The sequence below is a fragment of the Numida meleagris genome, chromosome 1 (genome assembly GCF_002078875.1).
Source record: "Numida meleagris isolate 19003 breed g44 Domestic line chromosome 1, NumMel1.0, whole genome shotgun sequence".
Classification (NCBI taxonomy): domain Eukaryota; kingdom Metazoa; phylum Chordata; class Aves; order Galliformes; family Numididae; genus Numida; species Numida meleagris.
Genome location: NC_034409.1, coordinates 72,748,801 through 72,763,781, shown reverse-complemented (window position 1 = coordinate 72,763,781; position 14,981 = coordinate 72,748,801). Strand labels below are relative to the sequence as shown.

General features: G+C 37.2%; 1 protein-coding gene across 5 annotated transcripts in view; it reads right to left on the bottom strand.

Annotated features, from left to right (window-relative positions):
- NTF3 (neurotrophin 3) overlaps positions 178 to 14,981 on the bottom strand; it is a 75,635-nt gene continuing 60,831 nt past the window's right edge. For 3 of the 5 annotated variants that reach the window (XM_021393517.1, XM_021393525.1, XM_021393501.1), the window contains one exon: positions 178 to 3,921. In XM_021393517.1, the coding sequence (XP_021249192.1) occupies positions 3,127 to 3,900 (774 nt within the window). In that variant the 5' untranslated portion in view covers positions 3,901 to 3,921 and the 3' untranslated portion in view covers positions 178 to 3,126. Of the gene's footprint in view, positions 3,922 to 7,337; positions 12,203 to 14,981 lie in introns of those variants that run through there. The other 2 variants (XM_021393508.1, XM_021393507.1) reach the window with 2 other exon arrangements.

Sequence of the window (14,981 nt, the reverse complement as noted above, 5' to 3'; positions counted from 1 at the left end):
GTATTGGAACTGCCTAATAGGAGTGAGTTTCAAAATACTTAAAATAAGCTAGCATTGTAAGCTTTTTGCTTAACTACTTAAACATACAAAAATGTCAGATAGGGAACTTTAAATGCAGTGTGCCATCACCGGAGCTGACAATAATAAAATCATCCCAAGCTACAGGAAAAACAGAACTAAGCTTTAACAAATTTATTACAGGCTTTGTTTACAAACTTGTTACAAAATTATACAGCATCTTATGTGTACACAGGGTTTACAAGAACATGTAACTAATGTGTGCAATTGCTCTGCCCTCTGATTTGAGATCTGCAAGTTTTTCTTCACTCATGGCCTGATGCAACTTTCCCCACAGTATTTTTTTGTTGACTTCAATGGAAGTTGGATCATATCCAAAGTGTAACACTTCTGTTCATTGCTAAACTGAGGTAAGAAAGAGGCAGCTGATCTCATAACCTTATGCACCCTGTTTCTTTCCTATTTAATACATTTCAGATGATTGGTGTTATATTTACTCTGATGTGTTTTTGATGGGCAATTAGAAAACACTCAATGCATTGGTGAAGTTAAGAATCATAACAACTTTCTTTAATTAGAACAATAAATTGTTTTCTTTAAACCTATAAAGAATGACTATCCCTTGATTTTCAGTGGTAGAAATAATGAGATTAGAATCGATTCTTATGTTAATTACATTGCTGTAATAATACATTTTCTCACCTGTATTTAGTATACTTTCTCTGGATATACAGTGATGTAAACAAGAGCACCATTGATACTCCAGGAACAATGAAGTCACCAGTTAATGGGATGTAAGCAACAGTGTTCCGTTCAGTTCCAAGTCAGTTAGTGCTCTTCCTTCCTCTTCTCGTATAGATATAGACCTAATTGATGTGTGGACGAATGGAGATCTCTAAAGTTAATGATACATGACTATTTCTGCTCTCAGTTATTCACTACGTCTGAAAATAATCTATTTGGGAGCTTTGGGTGTAAAATTAGGTTTAAAACCTGGAAATTTTTTCAGTGGGACAGGCCTCTTAAAAATATACTTCTTCTCACAAACAGAAAAATTAATAGTTGGGGATTATTGTAACTTACACTTTTCTGCCAGTAAAAATAGCAAAAGATCTGTTGAGGATTTTGTTTTCCTCATTTTTCAAGGAAGGAGAATTCAGGAAAAAAAAACTAATCACATTTATTAGATACTGAGTTGCTTGTTATATCACCCCTTCCCTTTTAATGATTGCTTTGGCATTAAAACTCTGATGCTGTTATTGCTTGAAGCAGAGTTAGGTTTTAGTCCACTGAGTTGATGACATTTCCTCTGAGGGAAATACCCTAGCCTCATATTGAAAACTGAGAGAGTTCTCAAAAAAAACCTTTTTTTGTGGCCTCCCCACCAGAATTATACCTCCATGCTCCAGTCTAGTTTTCAGAGTGTCAGCTATTACCCTGCTTGGGCGTATGAGTAACCTGTCCATTTTATGATGTGTAAGGCTCTCTGCAAGGGATTAAGGGAGACCACACAATTTGCTGCATTGATCACCTGTTGCAGATTCAAAGCTGATTCTCCAGTAATGAAAATTTTATGAATAAAGTCACCTTATCACCACATTTTTGCATACTCTGATCTCATTTTCATTTCTGATGTGGAACATGCTACAGCAATGAAAGCCATAATGTAGAAATTTAAGACCACTACAGCTGCTTTTTTGAAGGGCTTTGTTTTGAGCACTGACTGTGGATTAAGAACTAGCTAGGGACAGATTATATACGTGGTTCAATCTTAGTTCTGTTGACCGAAATCCATGACATGACTCTAATTTACTTTTATGACAGTAAGATCCCAACCAGAACATAATACAGCTAATGTAGAATAGACCTTATCTTCAGGTAGCATAATTATTAGTGTCCCCAACAGAGCTACATGACAATGCAAAAAATAGTTTGAGGTATATTTTAGCAAGTTTTTCTGCCCTAACAACACACCTGTGTGACTGAATAACTTCATTATAGCTATGGTTTACCTGAATTTTATCCACAATATGGCTCAAAAAGAAAAATAAAATCTTTTATGTCTCTGTGAAAGGTACTAAGTTTGTTGTGAGGTTCAACTCATTTTTTCTTCCATTATAAGTGAGCAATGTGTTGCTGAGGAGAACAGTTTCATATGGCTGTGTGGCTTTGAAAGCCATTCCAGGATATAATCTCTTTCTTTACAGTTCTTAAGCCAAGAGCTCTTTTAACACTAAGACAACACTGGCTTTGTTTCTAATTTAAAAACTCATACAGAGAAGAATGATGTTAAAATTCAAGCATGAGATAATGGATTAGTGTAGAAGAAGAGGTCAATCACAATAAATACTATATCCTGAAGAAATAATCATTTATGTATTAAATTAATGATCCATTTAGATCTGCTCTCGGTCTCATTATTTTAGTTACAAATATTTTAGATTTTTTAAATATTGTTTCTTAGATTACTTGGCAGCATTAGAAATACTTGCAAAACTAATGTGCTTTAAAAACAACAGTGCTTGCTGGATTATAAACAATCATTCTGAAATGCTAACAGGGAAAATGGTCATTTCTTTGACAAAACTGACATGATAAACATCATTTGTATTTTACAGCTACTTGATGCCTTGATGCCTCTGACATTAATATCAGCTGCAGGCTATGACTCATATTTTAGTTCTTTTTTGTTTTGGCAGCCAGGAGTTGATACTGAATCCAATTAAATGTGAATGTATAGTGAGAGATATAAATATGTACACAACTCTTGACACTGATGTGAATTTTAACAAGTGTTCTAAATGACTATCACTGGTTTGACAATACTGAATGAAGAATACTGATTTTACACAGATTTTACAGTCAGGTTATGGTATTCTGCCAACGAACAGTGTCACAAACATAGTTTAAAAAAAATCTGGAGTTGCCCATAACAGAGGCACACACCCTTTAGTCTTGTTTATGAGAGAGAAAGCTTATACACTGTAGATTTGCTGAAGTTTAATAAATAAGGTCAACTTATAATATATAAAACAATATAAACATTTATATGCTACATGCATATCATATAATTTAAAGTAATAATTTATATAGCAAAGAGTTGCGGATTTATGTTCTTCCTATTTTTCTTGACAATGCACACACGCAGGAGGTATCTATTCTTATCCATCTCCAGCCTACAAGTTTATTGTTTTCTGAAGTCAGTGCTCTAACATAAGTTTGGGATGTCTTGCATTGGGAGTTCCAGTGCTTGTCATCAATGCCTCGGCAGCCATTTTTAACAGGCTTGGCTTCTTTACACCTTGTTTCATAAAAATATTGCTTAACTGGAGAGTTGCCTGTTTTAATTTCTCCCAGCACAGTCACCTGGTGTCCTCTAATGTCGATAGCGGATGATTTGTCCGTGACCCATAAGCTTTCACTGTCACAAACAGAATATTCCCCTCGGTGGCTCTTGTGCTCTGCATACCTTTTCCTCCGAGAGGTTCTGTTCAATACCACTGAATTTCCAACGTAATCCTCTGTGAGGTACAGTGGTGGTGGTTCCAGTGGTGTGTTGTCACTCAGGAGAACTCGAGGAGAGTTGTAGCGTCTCTGCTGCCGTAGGAGGTCTGTATCCATTGAAATAACTGGCTGGAAGTCTGATTTCACATTTTCATCTACATCCATTTCCTGTTGATCCTCTACTTTCTGCACTATGTTTTGATAGTTTTCCTTGACATCTACCATCTGCTTAGAAAGCTTGTTTTTCAAAATGTCTCCCCGAATGAGTTTAATAATGAGAGAATTTATTGAATCTTCTGGCAAATGCCTTTGATCCATGTTTGTAGATTGAATGCCACGAAGATATGCAAGAAATATCACATAAAACAAGATGGACATCACCTTGTTCACCTGTAAGATCTACAAAGAAACAGAAAGTCAAGATAAAAGCAATTAAATAAGATTTACTAAATTCTGTAAACATAAAAATTCTGATTCGTTTTGAACATGTTTTACTTCTTATGCAGTTTACGGATACAGATAGGCTATATGTATTTTAATATGTTATTTAATTTTATTCTGTAATAAATGTAATCATTTTATGATTTCTTTTTTTCAGCATTTAATCAACCTCTCATGTACTTTTCAGGATGATCTCACTTTTATTCATTCCTTGTATAGTGCCAGATATGCCAGTCAAGTCCCATCTCCACAAAGTTAGGTAGCTACTCTTGGGAAAGCATGACCAAGCCTTGGTAGTGAACAGATGCTAAATCACTTTTGCAGTGTCTGTTCTGATGAGTGGTTGGATTCAAAGACACAAGGAGAGCAGCAGACACTCGAGTGGTATAAAATGAAAAAGTTCTGACTTTGCTAAGTGTTAACAGTTTGTATGTGTTGAAATCTCAGGCATCCATCAAATTTCTGTTCATCAAATGGCTTGTATCTAACCCTAAGAGCATCATCATACACTGAGAAATAAATACAGGGTTTGAATAGTGCTCTCTCACTCATGCTATAAGAAATAGCATTCTTGAAGAGAAAATGCACAGTTAAGCTGGAAAGTAATGTTTCTTATGTTTTGAACACCAGAAACCAATGTTTAGGCTTCTGTAATACAAGTGGGAAGTTCATATAGATCTGCTGAGCATTTTTGTGGCTCTTTCCTGGGCTGGGGCCTGTTTGCTGTTTTTGTCTTTTTAATGAAGTTCCCCGATTTCATCTACATTATGCGGAATGACTGACTTTAGCTAGAAAACTGACAAAACTGACTTTAGCTAGAAATATTCGTGGACAGAAGGAAGACTCTCTCCCACTCCTCTTGAAAATGAAGAGTCTTGTTCAAACAGATCAAAATGAACTCAAGAGTGAAATTTTGAAAAATATGGACCCTGTGCTTCTTTTCTGTACTGCCCTTTGCCATACTATGCTTTGTATGGATTCCTGTACTGTCTTCCTAATTCTAGATTCTCAGTATCTTCTGGAAGCCCTTTGGCCACTTGTGATTTAATCTTTCTGTGATACGGTAGCTGAGAACTGTGAGCATTTGTCTAAATGTTTTTTCCCTTGTGGATAACTGTTTCTTTTGTATTTGCAATTGCATTTAAATGAAACTAATATTCACTGTCAAATATAAAATCATGGAAGCAAACCATTGACTTTGAAGCAGACCAAATGAAACTTTTACACAGGCAGTGGATTGAAGAGGAAAATGTTAAACTCGTGTTATTACAGCACTGTCATACCATGTGGGAGGCCCTGGGTGAAGTACTGCATCAAGTGACTGAAAACAGTCTCGAGATTCATTCTCCTACACTGCAAACTGGTCCACCATATGTCAGTTTGCTAGCACACTGGAACGAAGTCACAGATTCAAAAAAATTGCAGAACAGCTGAAGTTGCAAGGATGCTCAGGAGATCATCTAGTCTAATATTCCTTCTCAAAGCAGGGTCAGCTAGAGAAGCTTCCACAGGACTATGTCCAGTCATTTTATTAATCTCTCCATGGATGAACACTCCAAAACTCACTCAGGCAATCTGTTCCAGTGTTTTATCACCCTGATAGTAAAAAATTAAAAATATCACTTCTCTCCATAGTTTCCTCTATTTCAGTTTGTGCCCATTTCTTCTTGTCTTTTTATGGAACACCCTTGATTGAGTTTAGCTCCACCTTCTTTACTCTTTCCCATTAGGTATTTCTACACCTTGATAAGATCCTTCTGAGTTTCTCTCCTCTAGACTGAGAAGTCCCATCTCTCTCAGCCTCTCTTCCTATGACAGTCCCTTAGTCACCTTTGTTTCGTATGTCCATGTCTCCTGTACTGGGGTGCCCAGAACTGGACCCAGCACTGCAGATGTGACTTCACCAGTACTGAGTAAAGAGAAAGAATCAACTCCATTGACTTGCTGGTAACGTTTTGGGTCCTGTGTATTTTCTCAGAAGAAATTGCAGAGAAATCTGACCTCTTAAAATAAAATTTTCTATTTCAGCAAATCATTTTCCATTTAAGAAGGCAAACAAAGGAAAAAGGGAAAAAAAGAATGAAGCAAAACTCCTTTTAGCAAAAGTGAGTCCCCACTTCATAGTTTGGAACTGCAGCAAAATCAGAGCTACCCTCTGTGGATCTCCTTTTATGGACAAGAAATGTGTTTTCTCCATTCTCAGTTTGTCACAGTATGAGTTCGCCTAAATCTAGACAGTTGTTTGCAGCAAAGCTATGCTTTGAAAGAAATTCTTAGATTTTCAGTTACCATGCAGTTACTGTCATACCTAAATAAATACTAACTTCATGTAGATGGATCTCAGAGCCCAGACAGAGCAGTATAAAAAGATCTCTTCCTGTGCAATTTAGTCTGCCCTCGGTAAATTACATTCTTTATAAAACAGAAAAGACATTTTAAAACATGTGTCATTCAGCAGATTTCTCATAGCACTCAGAAGAGCTAACTCGCACATAATATGACACACAAGGCCATAGAATGGTGAGCAAAGATCTGAGAACACCCCACTCAAAAGCTGAAAACATTATTCATGCCAGCATGCAGCTGCATGTAATCACTGGTCTGCTTCATTTCAAAACTAAGTGGCACTAGCAAAATACACAAGTTGGAGTAGGTGATGAGGTGAGAAAAGTAAGACTGGAATTCCTGCAAATTCTATTTACTGTCATACTGCACACAGATAGAGACCTCAAAATCAAATTAGTTCAAATAAACTTTTCTTCTTATCCCTGGCAGAACTATAAAAATGTTATAAAATATTTTGTTGAACCTAAAGTAAAATGTATTATAAATTTGGTGGGAGAGGTTTAAACTACTCAGAAATTTGACCTGCAGTTTAACTTAATCATGTGAAATTATGTGCTACAAAAGGTAAGTTGTTTCAGAACAAATCTTTACAGTTTTCTGAAATGTTTTGGGTGCAAAATTTGGAAAGAAAATGCAAACATTGGGTTAAAGAAATTACAGTTTTCAGGGAGTTACTATGAGACAGTTCACCTAGGAGCTATGTTTGCCTATGAAGATAGTGCTGTGTTCAGAAATTTCAGTCCAGAAAGGTTGTGTCATGTTGGCTGTGACACACAGCCTACTTAACATTAAGGTGTATCATGGTGCCTGTCTTACGTGAGTCTTCAGTATATATCGAGTATAATCATAAACTTGAGCCAGTGTAATTATCTTTCTGTGCAATATTTACTATAACTGACCTTGTTATTGTGTGGCTGTAGAAAATTTTAGAGATCTCAATGTGAATCTGGAAAAACTGACCTAGCATCTTCTCTGGATTTACATCAAAAGATATCCCTTATTGACCTACCTGTTTATGACAAACTCACCATTTGACTGGGAACTCAGTATTGGCAGAACTTAGTTGTAGATAACTTGATTCACTCTGTGCCTGTAGCCTCCTGTACCTCCAAATTCCATTTCCATTCCATGTATTGGGAGTTCAGGAAGGGCTGCTGACAAATTCCATAAAACTCTTTTTTCCTGAGCTTCTGAGAATCCTTGGATTAAGTTTGTTTTAATATTTTACTATTCTGTGTGGTCTTCCAGATATTTGGGATATAGCTTTGATGCTTTGAGCTACCGCTAGACTCTTGCTAGAGGTGATTAAAAAGGGTGAGTGGGTGTATGGTTCAAAGAAGACACTAAATGTGGTCAGAAAACACTGTGCTATGTGAAATTTGGAGAAGTATTAGACATCAAAGTAGGAAGATATTAATTTCTTCATATTGGTCCCGTTGTATAATGTAAGTCTCCCCATACTCAGAGATGCTACCTCAGCTTTCAAAAGCGACTGAAAACATGTCAACAAGAACAAAGATCCTTAGCAGATCTAGGAGTAGAACTAAATGGCAATTATGCAGTCTGAATGGTATAGAGGACTTAGAGGAACAACATCGCACTGTGGCAGGAAAGCCAGCAAATACTGATAGTATATAGAGCGGACTGTTAACGTGCAGTAAACAAATTTGACTTGGAGACTACTGACATTCGTGGCATAGCAGGTAAAAAAAAACATTATCAAAAAGAAAAGTTGATGCATTGCAAAGTTGTTCGATCTTTCAAGTGCAGCTTAGCTTTATTCTATTTTAATGGTTTATATTCCTGTGGTGTTGACAGGGTATTGATGCTATCTATTATATGTGTCTCAGGGAAGTCCTAAATTTAGGAGAAGTAAATAATCATGCCTAATACTTTCATTAAGAAATGAAATCCCCAGTAGACTCTGGAAAATCACTTTCCAGTCTATTCAGACACAATGCTTTACATAAGATTGGAAAGCTTTCTTTTATTTTGTTTGTGGTGATTAAAAATAATACATATCTTTTATTTTGATTACTCTCTGAACAGTCTACACAGCTGAAGAGCAAAATGTCATTTAATATGTGCTGTGAAAATAGTGAAATCCTAGTACTGTGAGAAATGGCCTATGTATTCACTTTTAAGTCATTGCTGAGAGGAGCTGGAATAGAAGCTAGTGTGACTGGTCAATTTTTCATTCAGTATTGTAATACCCAACATGATTTATGTAAGTCAGCTTGAAGTATGTGGCACTTTCTGAAAAATTTAAGAGCAGCTTTTTTTTTCAGACTGAGCAGTGATCATTTGTAGTGGCTGACAGCTTATTCAGGCTTTTGCCTGATAACGGTGTAATTATTCTCATTGCTTGCTAAACTATTTTCACAAACTCGTGGAAAACAAGAAGTAACAAAATGCCCTTTTCATTTTCTAATCTCTATAACTTTGTTGAGAAGAAATGCAGTCCTTACCTTCTGTGCATAGGGAGAGAGTGAAAATGTACAGAATGAAAAATATCATTGCATCATGAATATTCAGACAATAGAAGGTAGATTATGAAATAATTGTGCATTAAAATTTGCACCATATTTCAGAATAGAAATTAAGTATTTGTACAACATAAGTCTGTAGAAGAATTTATTACGATAGATTGCTGCAGAGTAGTGAGTGCCCCAAGAGATGATATGAACCTCCTGAATATTTCTGCTCCTCAAGACGCAGAAATTTCAACATACACAGTTTGAAACCAGAGATTTCACAAGAGCCAGGCCCACTAAGAAGCCTGAGAATTCAGACATAAAATCTAAGTGGGACTGGGTTATGGCAGCTCTATGTTTTAACCCTCCCATCCTCAGGGCCAACTAAACTGTAAGCTAGACTGAAGGAATTTGAAACCAATGCATTCCTCTTGCAAATGGGCTGGGGAGAAGGGAAACACACTATGTCTGAGGAGGAGGGGCCCACAGTAGATCAGTAGCTTTTAATTATGAGTTGCTCAAGGCCATTTTCAAGAGAGAACATATCTCAGCACTGAGCCCCAGTAGCCTCCACTGAGAGGTATACACTTAATATATTGCAGTAATGGAATTCAGCCTACTGAGTCACTGACGTTTCCTCTTTAAACAGTTATATACTCAAGTATGAAAATCTCATTTGCACTTCAGATGAATCTACCTTACTACTTATGATTACAGTTGTGATCTTGACCCTACTTTTCTCTATAGAAAGCTTTCCCAACTGGTGAGAGCTTTCTGAGGGTCAGTTTTGTGATAATACATCTGCTGTGAGGGGTAAACTGCTTTCTGAGCTGTTGAACATGCTGTGTAGAACAGCAGCAACTTTGGTTCTTTTCTGATGCAGCTGATTGTAATGATTTGTGTGTCCACAATTGATCCTCCTGCAAATGTATCTTTTTGGAGATCAGAATGTGATTGATTTACACATACCTGCCTGTTTCCAAGAGAAAGGTCAGGAGCAGTTCCTCAGTGCTTACCTCACTACTTGGAACAGCAACTGCTTCTCACACCTTGTACAATGGTAATTCTGTTAGGTTTTGGCCCTGCACCTTTGTCCCCCCACAGCTGACATGGAATTCCGGGCAGCTGAGACCTCCCAGAGGTGCTGGACACTCCCCAGCATCCTCTAGCGATCTCACCAAGAGTCTTGACTATTAATAACATGTACCAACTGCAATAGTTGCACCCTCTGCTCTGTGATCAGCTACAGAAGCAGGAAGATATTTCCTGAGTCACAGCTAGGTCTTTTTCTGTTTTAATTCCTTTCCTCATTTATATTTTTGCAACATGATGGTTACACCTGCCTGCTTCTGCCCAGAATGCCATCATGTAGTTTTGCACTAAACAGCTGAGTAATTCATCTGCATATTGAGAAAGTCAGGGTGAGGTCATGGGAGGTTGGTTCCTCTAATTTGTTGAAAGATTTTAGTGGAGTCACAATCTCTGTTCATGACTTTCTACATCTGCCAAATAAGGAACTCCATGGAATGATGTTGCAATTTTGTTATCCTGGATAAGTACTCAAACATCCTTTGCTTTCTCCCTCAAAGAGCTGTCTGTTGTTGCCCTACTAAGACTAAAGATTTTGTTTCTCCGCACGAGGCTTGACAGCATTGCAGTATAATGCCCTTAATGCTATATGGGCAATATCTGTCCGTTTAGAGACTAATGAGTCTTTTAACATATATATTCCATAAATGTTCTCAATGTAAATCATCCTGTTTTCTTTTACAGCTCTCATATCACTAATATTTGAGCACTCCAAAAACATTTATCTGCATTAATACAGAAAAATTAGAGACGATGCTCTTGTTCACATTTTAAACAGACGGGAAACAGAGAGGTCAGATGTAATTTGCAAGGTTGCACAGGCATTCTGCTGCAAACTTGGAGTACAGAGAATATGTTTATGTGTTTTCATGCTGCACTGACTGCATCAGAAAACCCATCTGGAATGTTGTATGATAGGTTGATCACTGGAGTGATAACTATGAAATGTATGGAAATAAAAATAACGCCATCTGAGATGAGCAATTAGCCACGTCTTAGTCATGACAAAGAACTAAATCTGTAGGTGGGGTAAACAATTTCTGCAAAAGTCTTCTGCTTTCATATTATTCACTGTGTAGCTCTGAAAATTGTCCAAGGTAACAAGAAATCTAAAGGTCAAACTCTTAGTTAAATCAATAAATTCCAATGACTTGACTTGACTAGATCTGTGTTAATTTTACAAAAACCGATAATTTGACCACAGTTTTGCATTTGCTTATTTTTTCAGTTTTTTTTTTTTTTTAAGTCATTTGCAAAAATAGAAATAGAAAGCACAGGAGCTAAACCATGATGAAGAATAATATAAGGTGATGAAGTATTTTCATTGCTAATTGTTAATAGCAAAAGGGTCAAGCAACAAGCAAATTGAATTTGCAGCAGGATTGGGAAGGTATGTAGTGAGCAAAGAAAAATACAGTCTCTGCTGGGGAGATGAAGGCATAAAATATTAGCAGAAAATTACAAAATGAGGGTCAAACTAGAAATTACAAGTTAGCACACTGGGAGAATAATGATCTTGAGCAAAGACCTATGAACTACTGAAAACTTTGGAAAGGTGTAATAATTAATAAATGCAGGTACCATGGCATTGCATTGCGGAGCTGAGAAGGAAGTGGCACAGCAGAAAGGCACTGGTAGCACATCAGAAAAATCAGGAAAGCTGTTTGAAAGTTGGAAGGTATTGTAAAATAAAAGGAAAATTAAGAAAGAACAGCAAAAAAGACTAGAAGGTTTGTATAACTGACCTTTAAGGAATTTGCCTTGAATGTGCAAGCTTTTGCTATAATGTGATAAAAAATGCATGACAGCAAACCTAGTGCAAAGATCTAGAAAGTGTAAACAACTGCTGAAAGCAAGTGTTCTCTTTAGGGTGAGGCAAAGGAATGCAATCAGGAAAAATGGAATTAAACTAAGAAAAGTGAAGTTAGGCTGATCATCAAAAGAAATTCTCAAGCTCTACAAGATGTTTCCAAACAAGCCCAAAGCCACACCAAAGAGGCCCATTTTTGCATTTTGCTACAGCCCTGAAATTCCATCTAAATCTTTTTTTTTTTTTTTTTAATAGTTTGACAATCCTTTCAAGTCAATCTGGATCTACTTTGGCTCAAACAGGGCCAATAAATTGTTTTGTATTAGTCAGACAATAGTTCCTGTTTCTCCTCCTGCGAGGATATGAAAGCAGCCTTTTAGAGACTTTGCAAAGTAGGATATGAGGTATAAAACATCTGAGGTGTTTTCATATTTAAACTCCCCCACTAGAAGAATCACTCACATACAAGATTAATTTTTTCAAGAAAAAATGAGAGATTTTCAAAAACATATATTTTTAGATCAGATTTTCTGATGCTAAAAAAAAAAAAGCAGAAAACTCCTTCAAACTGTGAAATTCAAAATAATGTTTTGCTGGAATTTACTTTGAAACCAAGAGGATTTCTGTTTTGTTTTGCTTTAAAGCTATAACTTTCCTCATCTGTCTTTTTTTAATATTTTTTAATTTAGTTTTTATAAAGTAAGGAAAACAGTCAAATAAAGCAAGCAAGCAGAGGAAAGCAGGAGTCAGAGCTACAAAAATATTAGACCCTCACTAAGTCCCAGATCTCTATTCTCCTGAAGTGAGTTTGGAAGTAGGTAATATTTAAGATTCCTTCCACCCCAAACCATTCTATGAATGAATGAAAGCAACTTTTCTTTTCTTGAGAGATGGGATTTGGGCAGTATTTGGTTTCTGTTCCAAGAATAGATCAGATGTTACTGATTTCATTTATAAAATATAGACCTCATAAATTCACTGTAGACGTATAACCAGTTATCCCAGTATGCTCTCTTTGAGGTTAAACTTGCTGTACCACTAGATGCTGAGATCTTGAGTCATCTTGGTTTCAGAAATAGAGTAGTAATGATAAAACTGATGACTTAGGGGGATAGAACGTCTGTTGTATAGTTAGCTGGTTCCAAAAACAAAAACAAACAAACAAAAAAACCCACACAAACAAAACAAAACAAAAATGCAAAGACTGTGGTGTATTGTGGTTTTACCTGGCAGGAAGTTAAGCACCACACAACTGTTCACACACTTCCCCCCCATTCCCAGTGGCTTGGAAGAGAGAGGATACAGGCAAAGCTCCCGTTCAGAAGGAAACAGAGATACAGGATATGCTAGTTGGAAGCTAAGTGACCTTTAGTTTAGTTTGAATGAAAATTCCTGAACGGAACCTGAGATGCTTTTGTTGAAAAGAGAGCTTCTCTTCTGTTTCCTGATGGCTTTACTGTGACCTGAGAACACACATTTGCCTGGAAAGCAGAAATGCTGTTTGGGCAACAGTGTATCTTTCAAGGCCTGATCAAATCTGTAAGGTACCATTTGATTAGAAGGAATGGCATTTCTGCTCAGGAGCTTCTCCCCAGCACTGCATGAGCCTTGCTGTGTCTCAGCATGTAATGCACTGCCACCTCAGCTGTGTTCCATGGGACTGGGGCTGTCATTGTGCAAGGAGCTCAGTGGGGAAGCCCTATTTCATTTTAACCAAAACTGCACCTGCGTTTGCTTTGCAAAATCCCATGACTCCTGGTTGCTTAAAAGCTGTACAGAAATACATCCTTGGCCATTTGTGAATCAAGTTTGTTTTCTGAAATGCCTCTCCATACTCCTTAACGGTTCATGAACCTGCAAATACAGAAGTCTTCTTAAACATGTTAAACATACAGGTGCAAAGATTTGGATGTAGATGCTGTGAAGGCAGGATTTCTGAAGAACAAGAGTCTAGGCCTGATCCAAATACATTAAATCACCAGTAAGATCTGATGAATTCAGCACAAGTTGGACAAGGCTTTTGCAGATAAAGGGGTGATGGGGATGACAATGTAACTACAGACAGTTGCTGTCAGATCCTTGCTCTATCATACATATAAAATGTAACTCTACTGTTTGTGTCCAGACCATAATAAGGAATTTATACAACACTATAATACATCTTTCATGGTTATTGCACAGGTGGAGCAGTTTACTCATAACTAGCTTGGAATGTCTTTAAAGTGGTTCTCAGAGAAAAGCCGTCTGCATTTCCTATAGAACATAGGGAAGTGTGGGAAATGTAAGATTATAAGTTTTTTTTCACAAAATCACAGAATTGCAGGGAGGGAAGGGACCTAAAGAGATCATCAAGTCCAACCCCCCTGCTAAAGCAGATTCCCTACAATATGTTGCACAGGTAGTCATCCAGATAGGTCTTGAATATCTCCACAGAAAGTGACTCTGCAACCTCTCTGGGCAGGCTGTTGCAGTGCTCTGTAAATGCTACCGTAAAGAAATTCTTCCACGTCTTAGTATGGAACATCTTGTACTCAAGTTTTAGGCCATTACTCCTTGTCCTAACTGTCATAAATTAGACAATTAAGCCAAATTATAGAAAAGTATTTATTAATTTGAGTAAGCAAAAACACAAGCAAAGAACAGCGCTGGGCACCCTGGGAGTCGCAGAGTCACGACTCCTCAAAAAGGCGCAACCCGCCACCAGCCGCTTTTTATTTTTATAGTCTCTCAGTTCTGGTTGTTGAGGCTTCCGGGGTGCTTGTTTGGCGTCTGCAGTTGTACTTTCCCATTGCTAGATGTCATCGCAACCTTCCTCTTACTGGTTCAGGATGTTTATATTTCCCCCCCTTCGTCAGGCTAGTAGTACTTTCCTTCACAATGGACAAACAGTCTCACATTCACGCTTTATCACAATCAACAAATAGTTTTACATTTTACTACAATGAACAAACATAAACATTCCCACATTTTTATCCTGAACCCCCTGAAGGGAATGTAAACGTCTAGGTCTAGTAACTGTCCTTGTGATAACTCGAACATTCTGTCTCGCCACTTCGCCTCTCCATCCTAAATAAAGCAAACCAACCCAGTAAGAGGAAGGTTGCGATGACATCTAGCATCTAATCTAGAGGATTACAGTGGGAAAGTTAAATTCCTTTACAACAAGTTAAACCAAGATGGGTTACTTAAATGGACGGAGACAGATGAGGAGCAATTGAATAGATTAAAGGAGGAACTTGTACATCCTCCAGTCCTGAGTTTCCCAGAGCTAAAGAAACCATTCTTTTTATTCGTAAATA